This window comes from Rhincodon typus, chromosome 21, assembly GCF_021869965.1.
Source record: "Rhincodon typus isolate 14 chromosome 21, sRhiTyp1.1, whole genome shotgun sequence".
Taxonomy (NCBI): domain Eukaryota; kingdom Metazoa; phylum Chordata; class Chondrichthyes; order Orectolobiformes; family Rhincodontidae; genus Rhincodon; species Rhincodon typus.
Window position 1 is genome coordinate 47,343,419 of NC_063352.1, and position 12,787 is coordinate 47,356,205.

At 42.7% G+C, this 12,787-nt stretch overlaps 1 protein-coding gene across 1 annotated transcript in view; it reads left to right on the top strand.

Annotated features, from left to right (window-relative positions):
• Positions 1-10,267, top strand: part of LOC109936714 — a 191,345-nt gene extending 181,078 nt beyond the window's left edge. The window contains exons 50-54 of the mRNA XM_048609763.1: positions 3,727-3,836; positions 4,927-5,049; positions 7,223-7,364; positions 7,580-7,756; positions 10,129-10,267. Of these exons, the coding sequence (XP_048465720.1) occupies positions 3,727-3,836; positions 4,927-5,049; positions 7,223-7,364; positions 7,580-7,756; positions 10,129-10,250 (674 nt within the window). The 3' untranslated portion in view covers positions 10,251-10,267. The remainder of the gene's footprint in view (positions 1-3,726; positions 3,837-4,926; positions 5,050-7,222; positions 7,365-7,579; positions 7,757-10,128) is intronic.
• Positions 10,268-12,787: the final 2,520 nt, after the last annotated feature.

Consider the following 12,787-nt stretch of genomic DNA (forward strand, 5'->3'; position numbering starts at 1 on the left):
CCTCCAATCGATGCTTAAAATAGATGAACATGAATTCATCAGCTAAGGGAGGGCAGTAGATGGTAGTCAGCAAGAAGTTTCCTTGCCCATGTGTGACTTGATTTCATGGGTTTCAGAGTCAATGATGAGGACTTCCAGGGCAGCTGCTCTTCAATGTATACCACTGTGCCTCTACCTCTGCTGGGTCTGGCCTAACAGTGGGACAGGACATATCCAGAGCAAGTGATGGTGATGTCTGGGACATTGGTCTGGAGAGAAAGTTGCTCCATATTGTCCTCCATATCACGCACAGTTTCCCCCAGTGAAAGTCCTGGTATGTCTTCCTTTTCTTTGTTCTTTCATGGGATATGTGTTGGCGAAGCATTTGTTCCTCATCCCTAATTGCCCTTGAACTGAGTGACTGGCCGAGCCATTTCAGAGGGCAGTTCACACGTTGCTGCGTGTCTGGAGTCACACATAGGCCATACCAGGAAAAAATGGAAGCTTTCTTAAAGAAAGGAGATGATCATTGCTAGCTTTACGTTTGAGATGTATTAATAGAATTCACTTTCCACCAGCTGTCACCATGTTTTCTTTGTTAAGCAGTTTCTCTACCTTTGGGAAGCACAGTGGTAGTGTCCTTTCTCAAAGCTAGAAGCTCTAGATTCACTCTAGAACTTGATGACCAAGGAACGTCTATTCACAACGCAGCCGAACAGAATGAGTTCCAACCTGCCAGTCCTCCCAACATACACCAATGGCAAGCAGGGAGAACCAGGCATATTCCTGGTTACCCAAATGATAGACAGAACATTGGAGCCTCTTGCCATTACCACCCATAACTCCAGACTACAATGTGGGTATAAATGTTCATGTTGCCACAGGAACACAAACTCAGTAAGTGAAACAGTGTAACACACCACTGCTACTCCTCCTGCCTATTTGTCCCTCTCAATGCTTTCTAACAATGTTATACCATGTAATTTCTGGTCCCAGCCATGTATCGCTAATAAAAACCGAAAGAACTGCGGATGCTGTAAATCAGGAACAAAAACAAAGTTGCTGGAAAAGCTCAGCACGTCTGGCAGCACCTGTGAAGAAAAAAACAGAGTTAACGTTTTGGGTCCGGTGACCCTTCCTCAGAAATTGTGACCCGTAGTTATTGACACACAAACTAGTGGAAACAGAATATCCTTCTTTATCCTGTCAAAATTGTTCATAATTTTGAACACCTCTGCTCCTGTCCTCCCCTCACAATTTGTATCATTGAGCCTGTATTGTCTCTCCATGTTTCTTCTGCCAAAATGCGTTACCTCACATTTCTCTGCATTGAAATTCATCTGTCAGGTGTCTACCCATTTGGCCAACTTGTCAGTGTCCTTCTGAAGTCGCTCAGCACCAACCTCGCAATTCGCTATTCTCCTTAGTTTAGTATCGGCTGCGAATTTAGAGATTTTGCCCTCAACACCCATCTCCAAATTGTTTATATAAATCAGAAAGAACAAATGTCCCAATACTGATCCCTGGGGAACACCACTTTCAACTCATCTCCAGTCTGAGCAATGCCTATCTATACCTACCCTCTGTTTCCCATCTTTTAGCCAACTTCTAATCCGAGCTGCCAAGGACCCAACAATACCCAATATTGTTTCAGAGATAGTAGGAACTGCAGATGCTGGAGAATCTGAGATAACAAGGTGTAGAGCTGGATGAACACAGCAGGCCAAGCAGCATCAGAGGAGCAGGAAAGCTGACGTTTCGGGCCTAGACCCTTCTTCAGAAATGAAGTTTTCAGAATTCAGAAATGAATTCTTCAGAAATACCCAACATTTCTAACTTGCTAACCAATCTGCCATGTGGCATCATGTCAAGTGCTTTCTGCAAGTCCAAACATACAACATTCACATCACTACCTTCATCACTGCCTGTGTTAGCTCGTCTTTCACACAGCAGCTTTAGTTATGTTTAATTCTCCTGCTCCCACATTAATTTGTCCATGGTTCAGGCAACAAATTTGGAGATTATTATAGTTGTATTTTAATTTGGAACGCAACTCCTGATATAACAATTCACCAAGGCTCCGTAGACAGCATCTCCCAAAAGCATGACTGATACTATCTAAAAGGACAAGGGCAGCAGATATATGGGAACACCACCACCTGCAAGTTCTCTTCCAAGCCACTCGCCATCCTGACATGGAAATATATCACCGTTCCTTCAGTGTCACTGGGTCAGAATCCTGCAACTCTCAGCATTTGTACTGCAGCAATTCAACAAGATAACTCACCACCACCTTCTCCAGGGCAGCTAGGGATGAGCAATAAATATTGCTTAGGTAGCAATGCCAATCTCATGGACAATAAAACATCCCTTAGCAAGACACCCTCCTTGATCTCACTGGTATTATTTGTTCCAATATGAAACTTTGTTATCTATGATTACAAACGGATCTTGAACAACTGGGCCAATGGACTGAAGAGTGGTAAATGAAGTTTAATTTGGATAAATGTGTGGTAATGCATATTGATAAAACAAGCAAGAGCAGGACTTATACAGTTTATGGTAGAACCCTGGGTAGTGTTATTGAATGGAGACCTAGGGGTTCAAGTACATAGTTCTTTGAAAGTTGCACCACATGTAGACAAGGTGGTTAAGAAAAAAAAAAAGCAAAAGAACTGTGGATGCTGTAGATCAAAAACAGAAGTTGCTTGAAAAGCTCAGCAGGTCTGGCAGCATCTGCGAAGAAAAGAATCAAAGTTAACGTTTCGGATCTGGTGACTCTTCCTCAGAACACGGGTTAAGAATGTGTTCAGCATGTTTGCTTTCAATGTTCAGACAATTGAGTAGAGGAGTTGGGACATTGAAGTTGTACATGATATTTATGAGGCCACTTTTGGAGTACGCTGTACAGTTCTGGTCACCTTGCTGTAGGAAGGACACAATTAAATTGGAGAGGGTTCAGAAAACTTTTGCCAGGATGTTGCCGGGACTGGAAAGTTTGAGTTGTAAGGAGAGGCTGGATAAGCTGGGACTTTTCTCACTGGAGCATGGGAGTTTGCAGGGTGACTTTATAGAGGTTTAAAAAAATCATGAAGGGCATAGATAAGGTGAATAAAGGGTCTTTTCCCTAGGGTGGGCGAGTTCAAAGCTATGGGACATATTTTTAAGGTGCAAGGAGAAAGATTTAGAAAAGACCTGAGGGGCAACTTTTTCACATAGAGGGTGGTTTGTATGTGAAATGAACTGCCAAAGGAAGTGGTGGATGCAGGTTCAATTACAACATTTAAAAGACATTTGGATAGGTACGTGAATAGGAACAGTTTAGAGCGATCTGGGCCAAAGGCAGGCAAGCGGGACTTGTTTAGTTTGGGACACTTGGTCGGTGTGGACTGGTTGGACTGAAGGGTGTGTGCTGTATGACTCTATGACCCTATAACTGCGTTTACTCCCATCCATTTCAGGGTCCTGTCCACCCTCTGGGATATCCCTCACCCTGATACCGTACAACAGGCAACAAGATTCATGTTTTTGGCTGCAGAGGATGCTATCGATCTCCCTAATTCTAACTCACATAGCATCATTGCAAAGTTATATCAGTGACTTTTATTATTAAAAGTGTCACTTAGTAATAAGCTGACCACTTGCTAAAGCATTGCTGATGACATAAAAGTAGTAATGCTAAGTGAAAGAAATAACTAAAATGAGTTTATTAATCTTTTAATAGATGCTTTCCCCTGTTATTTGTAGGCTTATCAGCTGGTCTGTTTGGAACAAATGATAATGAAGCTGGGAATGAGTTCACACTGCCCAATCACTCTCAGACTGAGAATGTGGAAGAGTTTGCGCACAAGTGGCAGGTAAGGGATTGACTGCAGCACATTTTCAGAACCAATGATGAAATTGTTGGCCAGAGTGATATGCAAAGGTAACTTACTGCAACCCATGAATGAACTTAGAAAGCAGTTTTAGTCCCTCTTCACCCATACATACATGAAAAATGAAGCAATCAGGCATAACTAGATCTATAATTTAAAGAAAGTACTTCATACAGCCATAAAGCAGTGGGCAACAAATAAAAAAACATCAACACCCACCTTCTGTCAAAAAACAAACAAAAATGAGTCAAACAGGGACAGTTATTTGCAAGTGATTGGAGGCAATTTTAACTGCAACCTACCTTCCTAATTGAAGGATTCATTGACCTGGTTGTTAATTTTAGGAGTAAAACAAAAGATTGTTTTTAAACAACATTCCTTTTTTACCTCGATTACATATCAAGAACAGCAATCTGAACCTTACACTCAACCAAGGTTTGTTACGGAGGGCATGTCTGGATGTATTGTGCTATAACACCAAGCTGGGCTGTTCATGTTCAACTTTGTGCTAGCATTGAGTACCATTTTGTATCATGGACATCTCCCTAATACACTGAATTGGCTCTGTACATTATAGGGTTTGAGACAGTTGTTCTGCTAACACATCAAAGACCCACGAAAAAGATTCTGTTGTCGAGTCACCTGAAATCAGGTCATTGATGATAAGAAATGCTGTTGGTGTTAACAATTCCATGTATTTACTCCAGTGAGCAACAAAACACTTAGAAAGGAGCGTTAATGGAGGGTCAAGCTTTCAGCCTCCTGCCAATTTGTATTCTTGGATTTGTCACAGTAGAATGTGAAGCTGTCACATCTTTATCAAGATTTCGGACGAGTGAACGCATAGTGGTATTTATGTTGTATCACGAATAAAAGCCCACTGCAACTTCTACAAAACATTTGATCAAATAAAGATTGCTTCCCCTGTTGTTTTGCAGTCAATCAAATGTTCCTCCCTTGTTAGCACTATGGAAGCATAACTGCTGTGCTAATAACAGCTAATCACAGCATGTAGTGTCTGATAAACTCACAGGGATGTGCATTTTAAGTATATCTCCTATATTTGTAATAGATTGATGCACCCTGCCGTACCACAGGCAAGAAGGTCAAGCTATGCTTTGGCAGTGCTTTTCAGTACATCTGCAAAATATTGTTCAAAGGTCTCTACTCACCGCTGAGAAATTGTTTCAGAGTGGTAAGTGACTGTACAAAATTTCTCTGTTTTATGGATCTTGAGATTTAATGAAGGTCTTCTCACTCCTAAACAGCCCTCTCCAGTAAAGGATACAAACGCTAACAAGGCAAAATTCCCAGGTGCCACTATCCCAGCAGTTAGACACCTCTAGCAAACACCTCAGCCCTAACTAGCTGGATAATCTGATGCCTCCTGCTGTCTTTCCTTAACCCATGGAGAAATGGGGGTGCATAAAACAAGAACGTACCAGGTCCTGTAGCATCCAGGCTGTCTCTGGACCGCATATTGGGACCTTGTTACTCCCTTCAGCAAGGAAATGCACCTCATCTCACTGGCCTCTTATCCCATGCTGGGTTCCAGTGACAAGAGTTTTGCAGAAGGTGGGAGCCCCTGTACTGGAGGGGACCGCATCTGAGACCGATCCCCCGAAAGCTCTTAGCAAATCCAGTCCCTAGACAATTTCCAAGGAATTTGGTTGTACATGGGTCTGAAAGAGTTAATATCTGAGTGTCTGTCATCAATGCTACCCACTTGGGTGGCACAGTCACTCAGTGGTTTGCACTGCTGCCTCTCAGTGCCAGGAACTCGGGTTTGATTCCACCCTCAGGTGACTGCCTGCATGGAGTTTGCATATTCTCCCAGTGTCTGCGTGGGTTTCCTCTGAAAGTCCAAAGATGCGCAGGTTAGGTGAATTGGCCGTGGGAAATTGCCCATAGTATCCAGGGATGTGCAGGCTAGGTGGATTAGCCATGAGAAATGCATGGTTACAGGCGTGGGTCTAGGTGGGATGTTCTTCAGAGAGTCAGAGTGGACTCAAAGGGCCGAATGACCTGCTTTCACACTGTAAGGATTCTGTGATTCTATGTGATAACATCTGAGGGACAGACGGTTAGTCTGACACTGAGTGAAGAGATATCAGATGTTTCGAGAATGACAGCAGCACTCGGTGAGGTTCATATGTAAAATGGATGTAGTTTTCAGCGATGCCCGTGAGTCAGGAGTGCACTGCTTTTCTGGAATACGTAGCTTTGCGTAATTAAGTATAATGAGTATGATGCATGAGTGCCTGCTAAGATCAATAAGTTCAGCACAATGTAGTCTTCAGGATACTTTGAAAGTAACTAATTGTCGCTACCTTGTGAATGTAGCAAGAGAAATAGCGACAGGAAGCTTTTAAAATCTGTATCCGTATATCCATGCTCATTCGTATGAAAGAGTATGGAATGGGGGGACATTCCAGAGCAACTGTTTTGGGGTGCGGGGGGGGACGCAATAAGTGCTGGCCTAGCCAACAACACCCACATCCCATAAACAGATAAAAAAACTTCAGGACCATGCATGAGAAGAAATTGCAAACTAGAGTAAGAAGAAAGTAGATCAGTCAAATCACAGTCGGACTGTAATCTAATATAAATAATGGACTGTTATAAATTTATTGGGAAGAGTTAAGATTAAAACCATCATGCAAATCCACGGTTTCTTGTTAGTAAAGGATTTTATTCTGCAGGTTCATTTAAAAAGTGATGAATTGCACACTGTTAGTACAAGTGCCATAATGGTGTTATAGTAGAAGAGTGTGATTAAACATATATAATATAGAGTCCTGGAGGACTTTTAATCATTTGCTGACATTCAATTTCCTGCAAGCGACCCTACTTTACAATTTATAATGTTATAGTTGATATCTCTAACTCCATGTTGAAGCCATTATTTTTAATGTCTCATTATCCTGTTTTAACAAGCAGTATTAATCAGACTCTTGAATGTTTCTCAGGCAACAACATATCTTCAAGGTAAAGAATAAAATAAAACATCCTCATGACGGCAAGAGGAATTCTTGCCAAAATCCTCAAAATAAACTCAACCCACCTTGTTTTGTCCATAATTATAAAATAAAATGGCTGTGATACTGAGATTTTACACCTGCATGACCAATGAAAGATGGATAGAGAAAAAGATGTAGCTATTTCCTCTTCACTCTGACTTTGATTTTTATTCAATTTGAATAAATTTTGAAAATAAAAGTAGCTGTTGCGAAGGAACAGGTGAGGAAGAAGAGTATGACAGTCGGGGAAATGTAAAGTCTTCAGATCTTATTTCATGATGACTATGTTGGTTAACAATGAATGTCCCACATGGTGAAATGTGTGCATTTCTGCCTCTTTTTTTTTAGGTCGATCCAATTCCATTCTATGACATGTGCCTGAGTGATATGTGTGAATCCTCGGACCTCCAGCCAGGCTGTAACCTCGCAGCTGCCTTTGTCCACTTATGCAACAGGAATTTTGTCCCTCTGGAAATTCCGTCACAATGTGGTAAACATGGCCAATTTTCAGTTGAACAGTTGATAAAAGCAATAATGTCAAATCTGGGAAGTACTGTAATAACCGGGCTTTTATTTTCTGCCTTGAAAGCTAAAAGCCTGGCTAATAGCACCGCATGTTTAAAGTGATAATTGCAACTTTACACTTTGTAATTGTATGACATTTTTCTGTAGTGTTCTGTACTCACATTGTTTTCCTCCTTACAGTGGCTGACAAGGACAGTGACACCATGCAGAATGATGACGTGGTAGATACTAGACAAAGACTAACACTGAAACCAGCTGATGTCCTCTTTATTATTGAGGAAAGAGACTGTAATAAGCCCATTGTCATGAAACTTCCTTCACTTATTAACTCATTAGTTGGAACCTTCAAAAAGCAAGGTACTTTTCTCTTTCTCATACCTTATTAAGCACTTTACAAGGATGTTGCCAGGGTTGGAGAGTTTGAGCTATAAGGAGAAGCTGAATAGGCTGGGGCTATTTTCCCTGGAGCATCAGAGGCTGAGGGGTGACCTTATAGAGGGTTATAAAATCATAAGGGGCAAGGATAGGGTGAATAGCCAAGGTCTTTTCCCCAGTGTAGGGGAATCCAAAACTAGAGGGCATAGGTTTAAGATGAGAGGGGAAAGATTTAAAAGGGACCTGAGGGGCAAATTTTTCATGCAGAGGGTGGTATGTGTACGGAATGAGCTGCCAGAGGAAGTGTGGAGGCTGGTAGAATTAAAACTTTCAAAAAGCATCTGAATGGGTATGTGAATAGGAAGGGTTTAGAGGGATATGGGCCAAATGCTGACAAGTAGGACTAGATTAATTTAGGATATTTGGTCAGCATGGATGAGTTGGACCAAAGGGTCCATTACCGTGCTGTACAGCTCTATGACTCTGTGATTCTATGACATGGCTGGCTTGCTTCTTGAAAGCAAGAACAGGAAAGGGTGCTGAAAGGGCAGCTGGTAAGATGCCGAGACCAATACTGGGGGGGCAATGAATGAAGAGTCAAGATCCAATATTTAGATGTTGCTGTTGCATTATCAGAACTGAAGCTCAGGAGTCTCAGGCTTTCATGATAGATTTGTTGCTGGCATCTGCAACCTCCTGGAGCAAGAGCTCTTTTGCAATCTGCCCAGTGGACATGCATCCGCCAGTGGGCATCAAGGTGCCCATCACTGGACGATGGCCAACTCCCCTGCCTTTCCCCCAAGACTGTGTGTGCCCTTGTCTCCTGGAAGAAAAATAAACAAAGAATTGTGAGTATGAGGAATGGATTATGTGACGAGTTGGGCAGGCCGCCGTTGGTCAAGATTGAGCATGGGGCATGGGTATTAGATGCCAACAAGTCCAATAGTGAGTGTTGACAGTGCAGAAGGAGAAGTCAGGACATGCCTGGAGATGGAAGGAACAGGACATGAGAAGTGACGGCCTAGTGGTATTATCACTAGACTGTTAATCCAGAGACCCAGATAATGTTCTGGGGACCTGGTTTCAAATCCTGCCATAGCAGATGGTGGGATTTGAATTCATAAAAATCTGGATGACCATGAATCCATTGTTGATTGTCAGGAAAAACCCATCTGGTTCACTAATATTCCTTAGGGAAGGAAACTGCCATCCTCACCTGGTCTGGCCCACATATGACTCCAGACCCACAGCAATGTGGTTGACTCTCAACTGCCTTCGGAGCAATTAGGGATGGGCAATAAATGCTGGCCTGGCCAGTGATGCCCTCATCCCGTGAATGAATAAATAACGTAAAGAGAAAACAACATTTGGTCAGGTTGCAGGCCAACAATTTTTGTTTTGTTTCAGTTCTCCAGCATCTGTGGTTCTTTGATTTATTTTAGTGGAACATTTATTTTGTTTTGGAAATGAGTGTGACACACTTCCCTCTCATGTGGTGTAATACACTGTCTTCTCATACAGTACAAATGTTGCCGTTACTTTGGCATTCCTGTGAATTGACCTGATATGTGCAATATAAAATGTTCTGAAAAAAAATTGCCCATTTTTCAGCAATACTGTGCTAACAAACAATGATAATTTAAATTATGAATGTGAAAATTTCAGACAAAAACAGGCAGAGCCTATTATCTCAACCACTTCCTGCTCTGGCGACCCAGCAATGCAACCTACATGTTTAAGCTGGATGCAATTCTGATGGAAATGGCTGAATTTCTGGGCCAGGAAAATAGTCTTGTCATTTCTAAAAGTGCAACACTTTGACAGGGAGAGCAATACAATACAAGCCAGTGTAACAACTTTAATAAAGGTGGCACAGTAGCTCAGCAGATAGCACTACTGCCTCACAATGATTAGGGACCCGAGTTTGATTCCAGCCTTGGCAACAGCCTGTGTGGAGTATGTACATTCTCCCCAAATCTACGTGGGTTTTCACCAGGAGTTCTAGTTTCCTCCCACAGACCAAAGATGTGCAGGTTAGGTGGATCGGTAATGCTCAATTGTTCATAGTGTGCAGGCTAGGTGGATTGGCCAATGGTGATACAGGGTTACAGGGATAGGGTGGGTTTAGGTGGGATGCTCTTTGGAGGGTCAGTGTGGACCCAAATGGCCTGTTTCCACATTGTTGGGATTCTATAATGTATCTTGGAGTTTATCATGACATAGTGATTATGCTGTACATCTTGTTATTTATTTTTAAGTAATATTATTCAGAAAGGATAGCACCAATGATATTGCTGCTAACTTCGCATCTCATCTGTCATGAGAATATTTCCCAATTTGTCTTTTCTCCCCAGGAATCATGGATGTGAAATTCGGTTTCATTGGCTTTGGCGATGAAGGAGTTCATGAGCCGCACCTCCTCGCTGTAAAGAGAGATAACTCATCTTCATGGCACTTGGAAAAGGAGCTGGGGTGAGGCTGTGAAATGAGTCAACTGTGGTAATGAAACACTTTTGAGACCATCACTACTGCTAAAGGGAACTCTTCTGGAAAATAAAATATAGTAGTATTCTATTAACGTAAAGTGATGGAAGGGTGTCATCAACAGTACTATCAAACAGTATCTCCTCAGCAATAACTTGCTCAGTGACACCCAGTTTGCATTCTACCAGGGCCACTCAGCTCCTGACCTCATTTCAGCCTTGGTTCAAACATGGACAAAACAGCTGAACTCCAGAGGTGAGGTGAGAGTGATAGCCCTTGACATCAAGACCGCATTTGACTGAGCGCGGCATCAAGGAGTCCTAGCAAAACTGGAATCAGTGGGCATCGGGGGACAAACTCTCTGCTGGTTGAGTCATACCTGGTACATAGGAAGTTAATTGTGTTTGTTGATGGAGGTCAGTCATCTCAGCTGTAGGACATCTGTACAGGAGTTCCTCAGGGTAGTGTCCTAGGCCCAAACATCTTTAGTTGCTTCAGCTGCTCCATCATAAGGTCAGAAGTGGGGATGATTGCTAATGATTGCAATTTCACACTTATTGAAGCGGTCCCTGTTCAAATGCAACAAGATCTGGACAATATTCAGACTTAGGCTGACAAGTGGCTAGTAACATCTGTGCCTTACAAGTGTCTCTCCAATAAGAGACAATGTAATCACTGCCCCTTGACATTCAGTGGTGTTACCATCACTGAATCCTCAGGTATCAACAACCTGGGGGTTACCAATGACCAGATACTCAACTGGACTTGCTACATAAACACAGTGGCTACAAGAGCAGGTCAGAGGCTAGGAATACTGCAGCAAGCAAATCACTTCCTGACTCCCCAGATCCTGTCCATCATCTATAAGGCACAAGTCAGGAGTGTAATGGAACACCCCCCCACTTGCCTGGGCGAGTGCAGCTCCAACAACACTCTTGATAACAACAAAGCTTGATACCAGCCAGGACAAAGTAGCCCGCTTGATTGGCACTATATCTACAAACATCCCACTCCCTCCACCTCCGATGCTCAGTAGCAGCAGTGTGTACTATCTACAAGATGCACTGCAGAAATTCACCAAAGATCCTTAGAATGCCCTTCCATATGCATGACCACTTCCATCTAGAAGGACAAGGGTAGCAGATACATGGGAACAATAACACCTGCAAGTTCCCCTCCCAAGCCACTCACCATCATGCCTTAAAAGTATATCCCCATTCTTTCACTGCCACTGGGTCAAAATCCTGGAATTCCCTTCCTAATGGCATTGTGGATCTGCCTATTGCATGTGAACATCAGCGGTTCAAAATTGCAGCTTAGCACCGTCTTCTCAAGGGAATAGGTAATAAATGCTGGCCCAGCCGGTGATGCCCACATCCTACAAATGATTTTTTAAAAAGTGTCCCATTTTGCCAGCATAAATGGTCCATTGGGAACATCCTTAAAGAAGATTTTGTTTTTGTTAGATAATACTATTTAATGGTACTAGGCATTTTAATGATGTGTACGAATTAGGATGCCATGGTGGTTCAGTGGTTAGCACTGCTGCCTCAAAGCTCCCAGGACCCGGGTTGAGTTCGAGCCTCGGGCAACTGTCTGTGTGGAGTTTGCACATTCTCCCCGTGTTTGCCTGGGTTTCCTCCCACAGCCCAAAGATGCGCAGGTTAGGTGGATTGGCCGTGCTAAATCACCCATAGTGTGCAGGGATGTGCATGCTAGGTGGGTTAGCCCAGGGATTGCGAGGTGCTGGGTCTGGGTTCAGAGGGTCGGTGCAGACTTGATCAGCCAAATGGCCTCTTCCTGCACTCTAGGGATTCTATGAAATCACTTCAAAATCTTGAATGATTAAGGTAAAGCTTTACTGTATTATCAGTTTTGTGCTGTGGTGACCTTTAATGGGGCGACTGTCGATCGTTAGTTAACTCATCAAGATATGATGGACTTGTCCCATGACATGTAATCAGTCTGCAAGGAGCAGCCAAAATTAGATGGACTATACTTAGCACCTGGAGGACCGTACTTTTAAATGGTCTTCAGAGAGCCAACATTATTGTTTCATCAATTCTGGTACATGATTGGAATGTTTATATTCTCAGCTTTTAATAAGGAGTTTTGCGGCATTGTGGTAGTACTCCAACCTCTGGTCTAGAAGGGCTATGTTCAATTCCCTGCCGCTCTGGAGTTGTGTCATAATATGTCTGGACATGTTAATTAAAATGAATTTGTTTTTGATGAGTGCAAAAAGCTATCCGTCACTGGGAAGGTGCAGTCAGATGTACTGCAATCCATACAGTCTCCATGGTAATCTCACACTAGATCAATTCAATTCTATGACTTTTTTACCCTACCTGATGAATAAACAATTTTGCCCTGATATTCTGTCTGCAGCCTCCTGTAACAGACCCATAAAAGAATTAGGCTCAAAGGCATTAAAATAGCCTCTAATGCTGTTTTGGGGGAATTTCTACCAACAAATGATCAACACAAACCCCTTGTCTTCGCACACCTCAGAGGCTCCCAAACACTTAA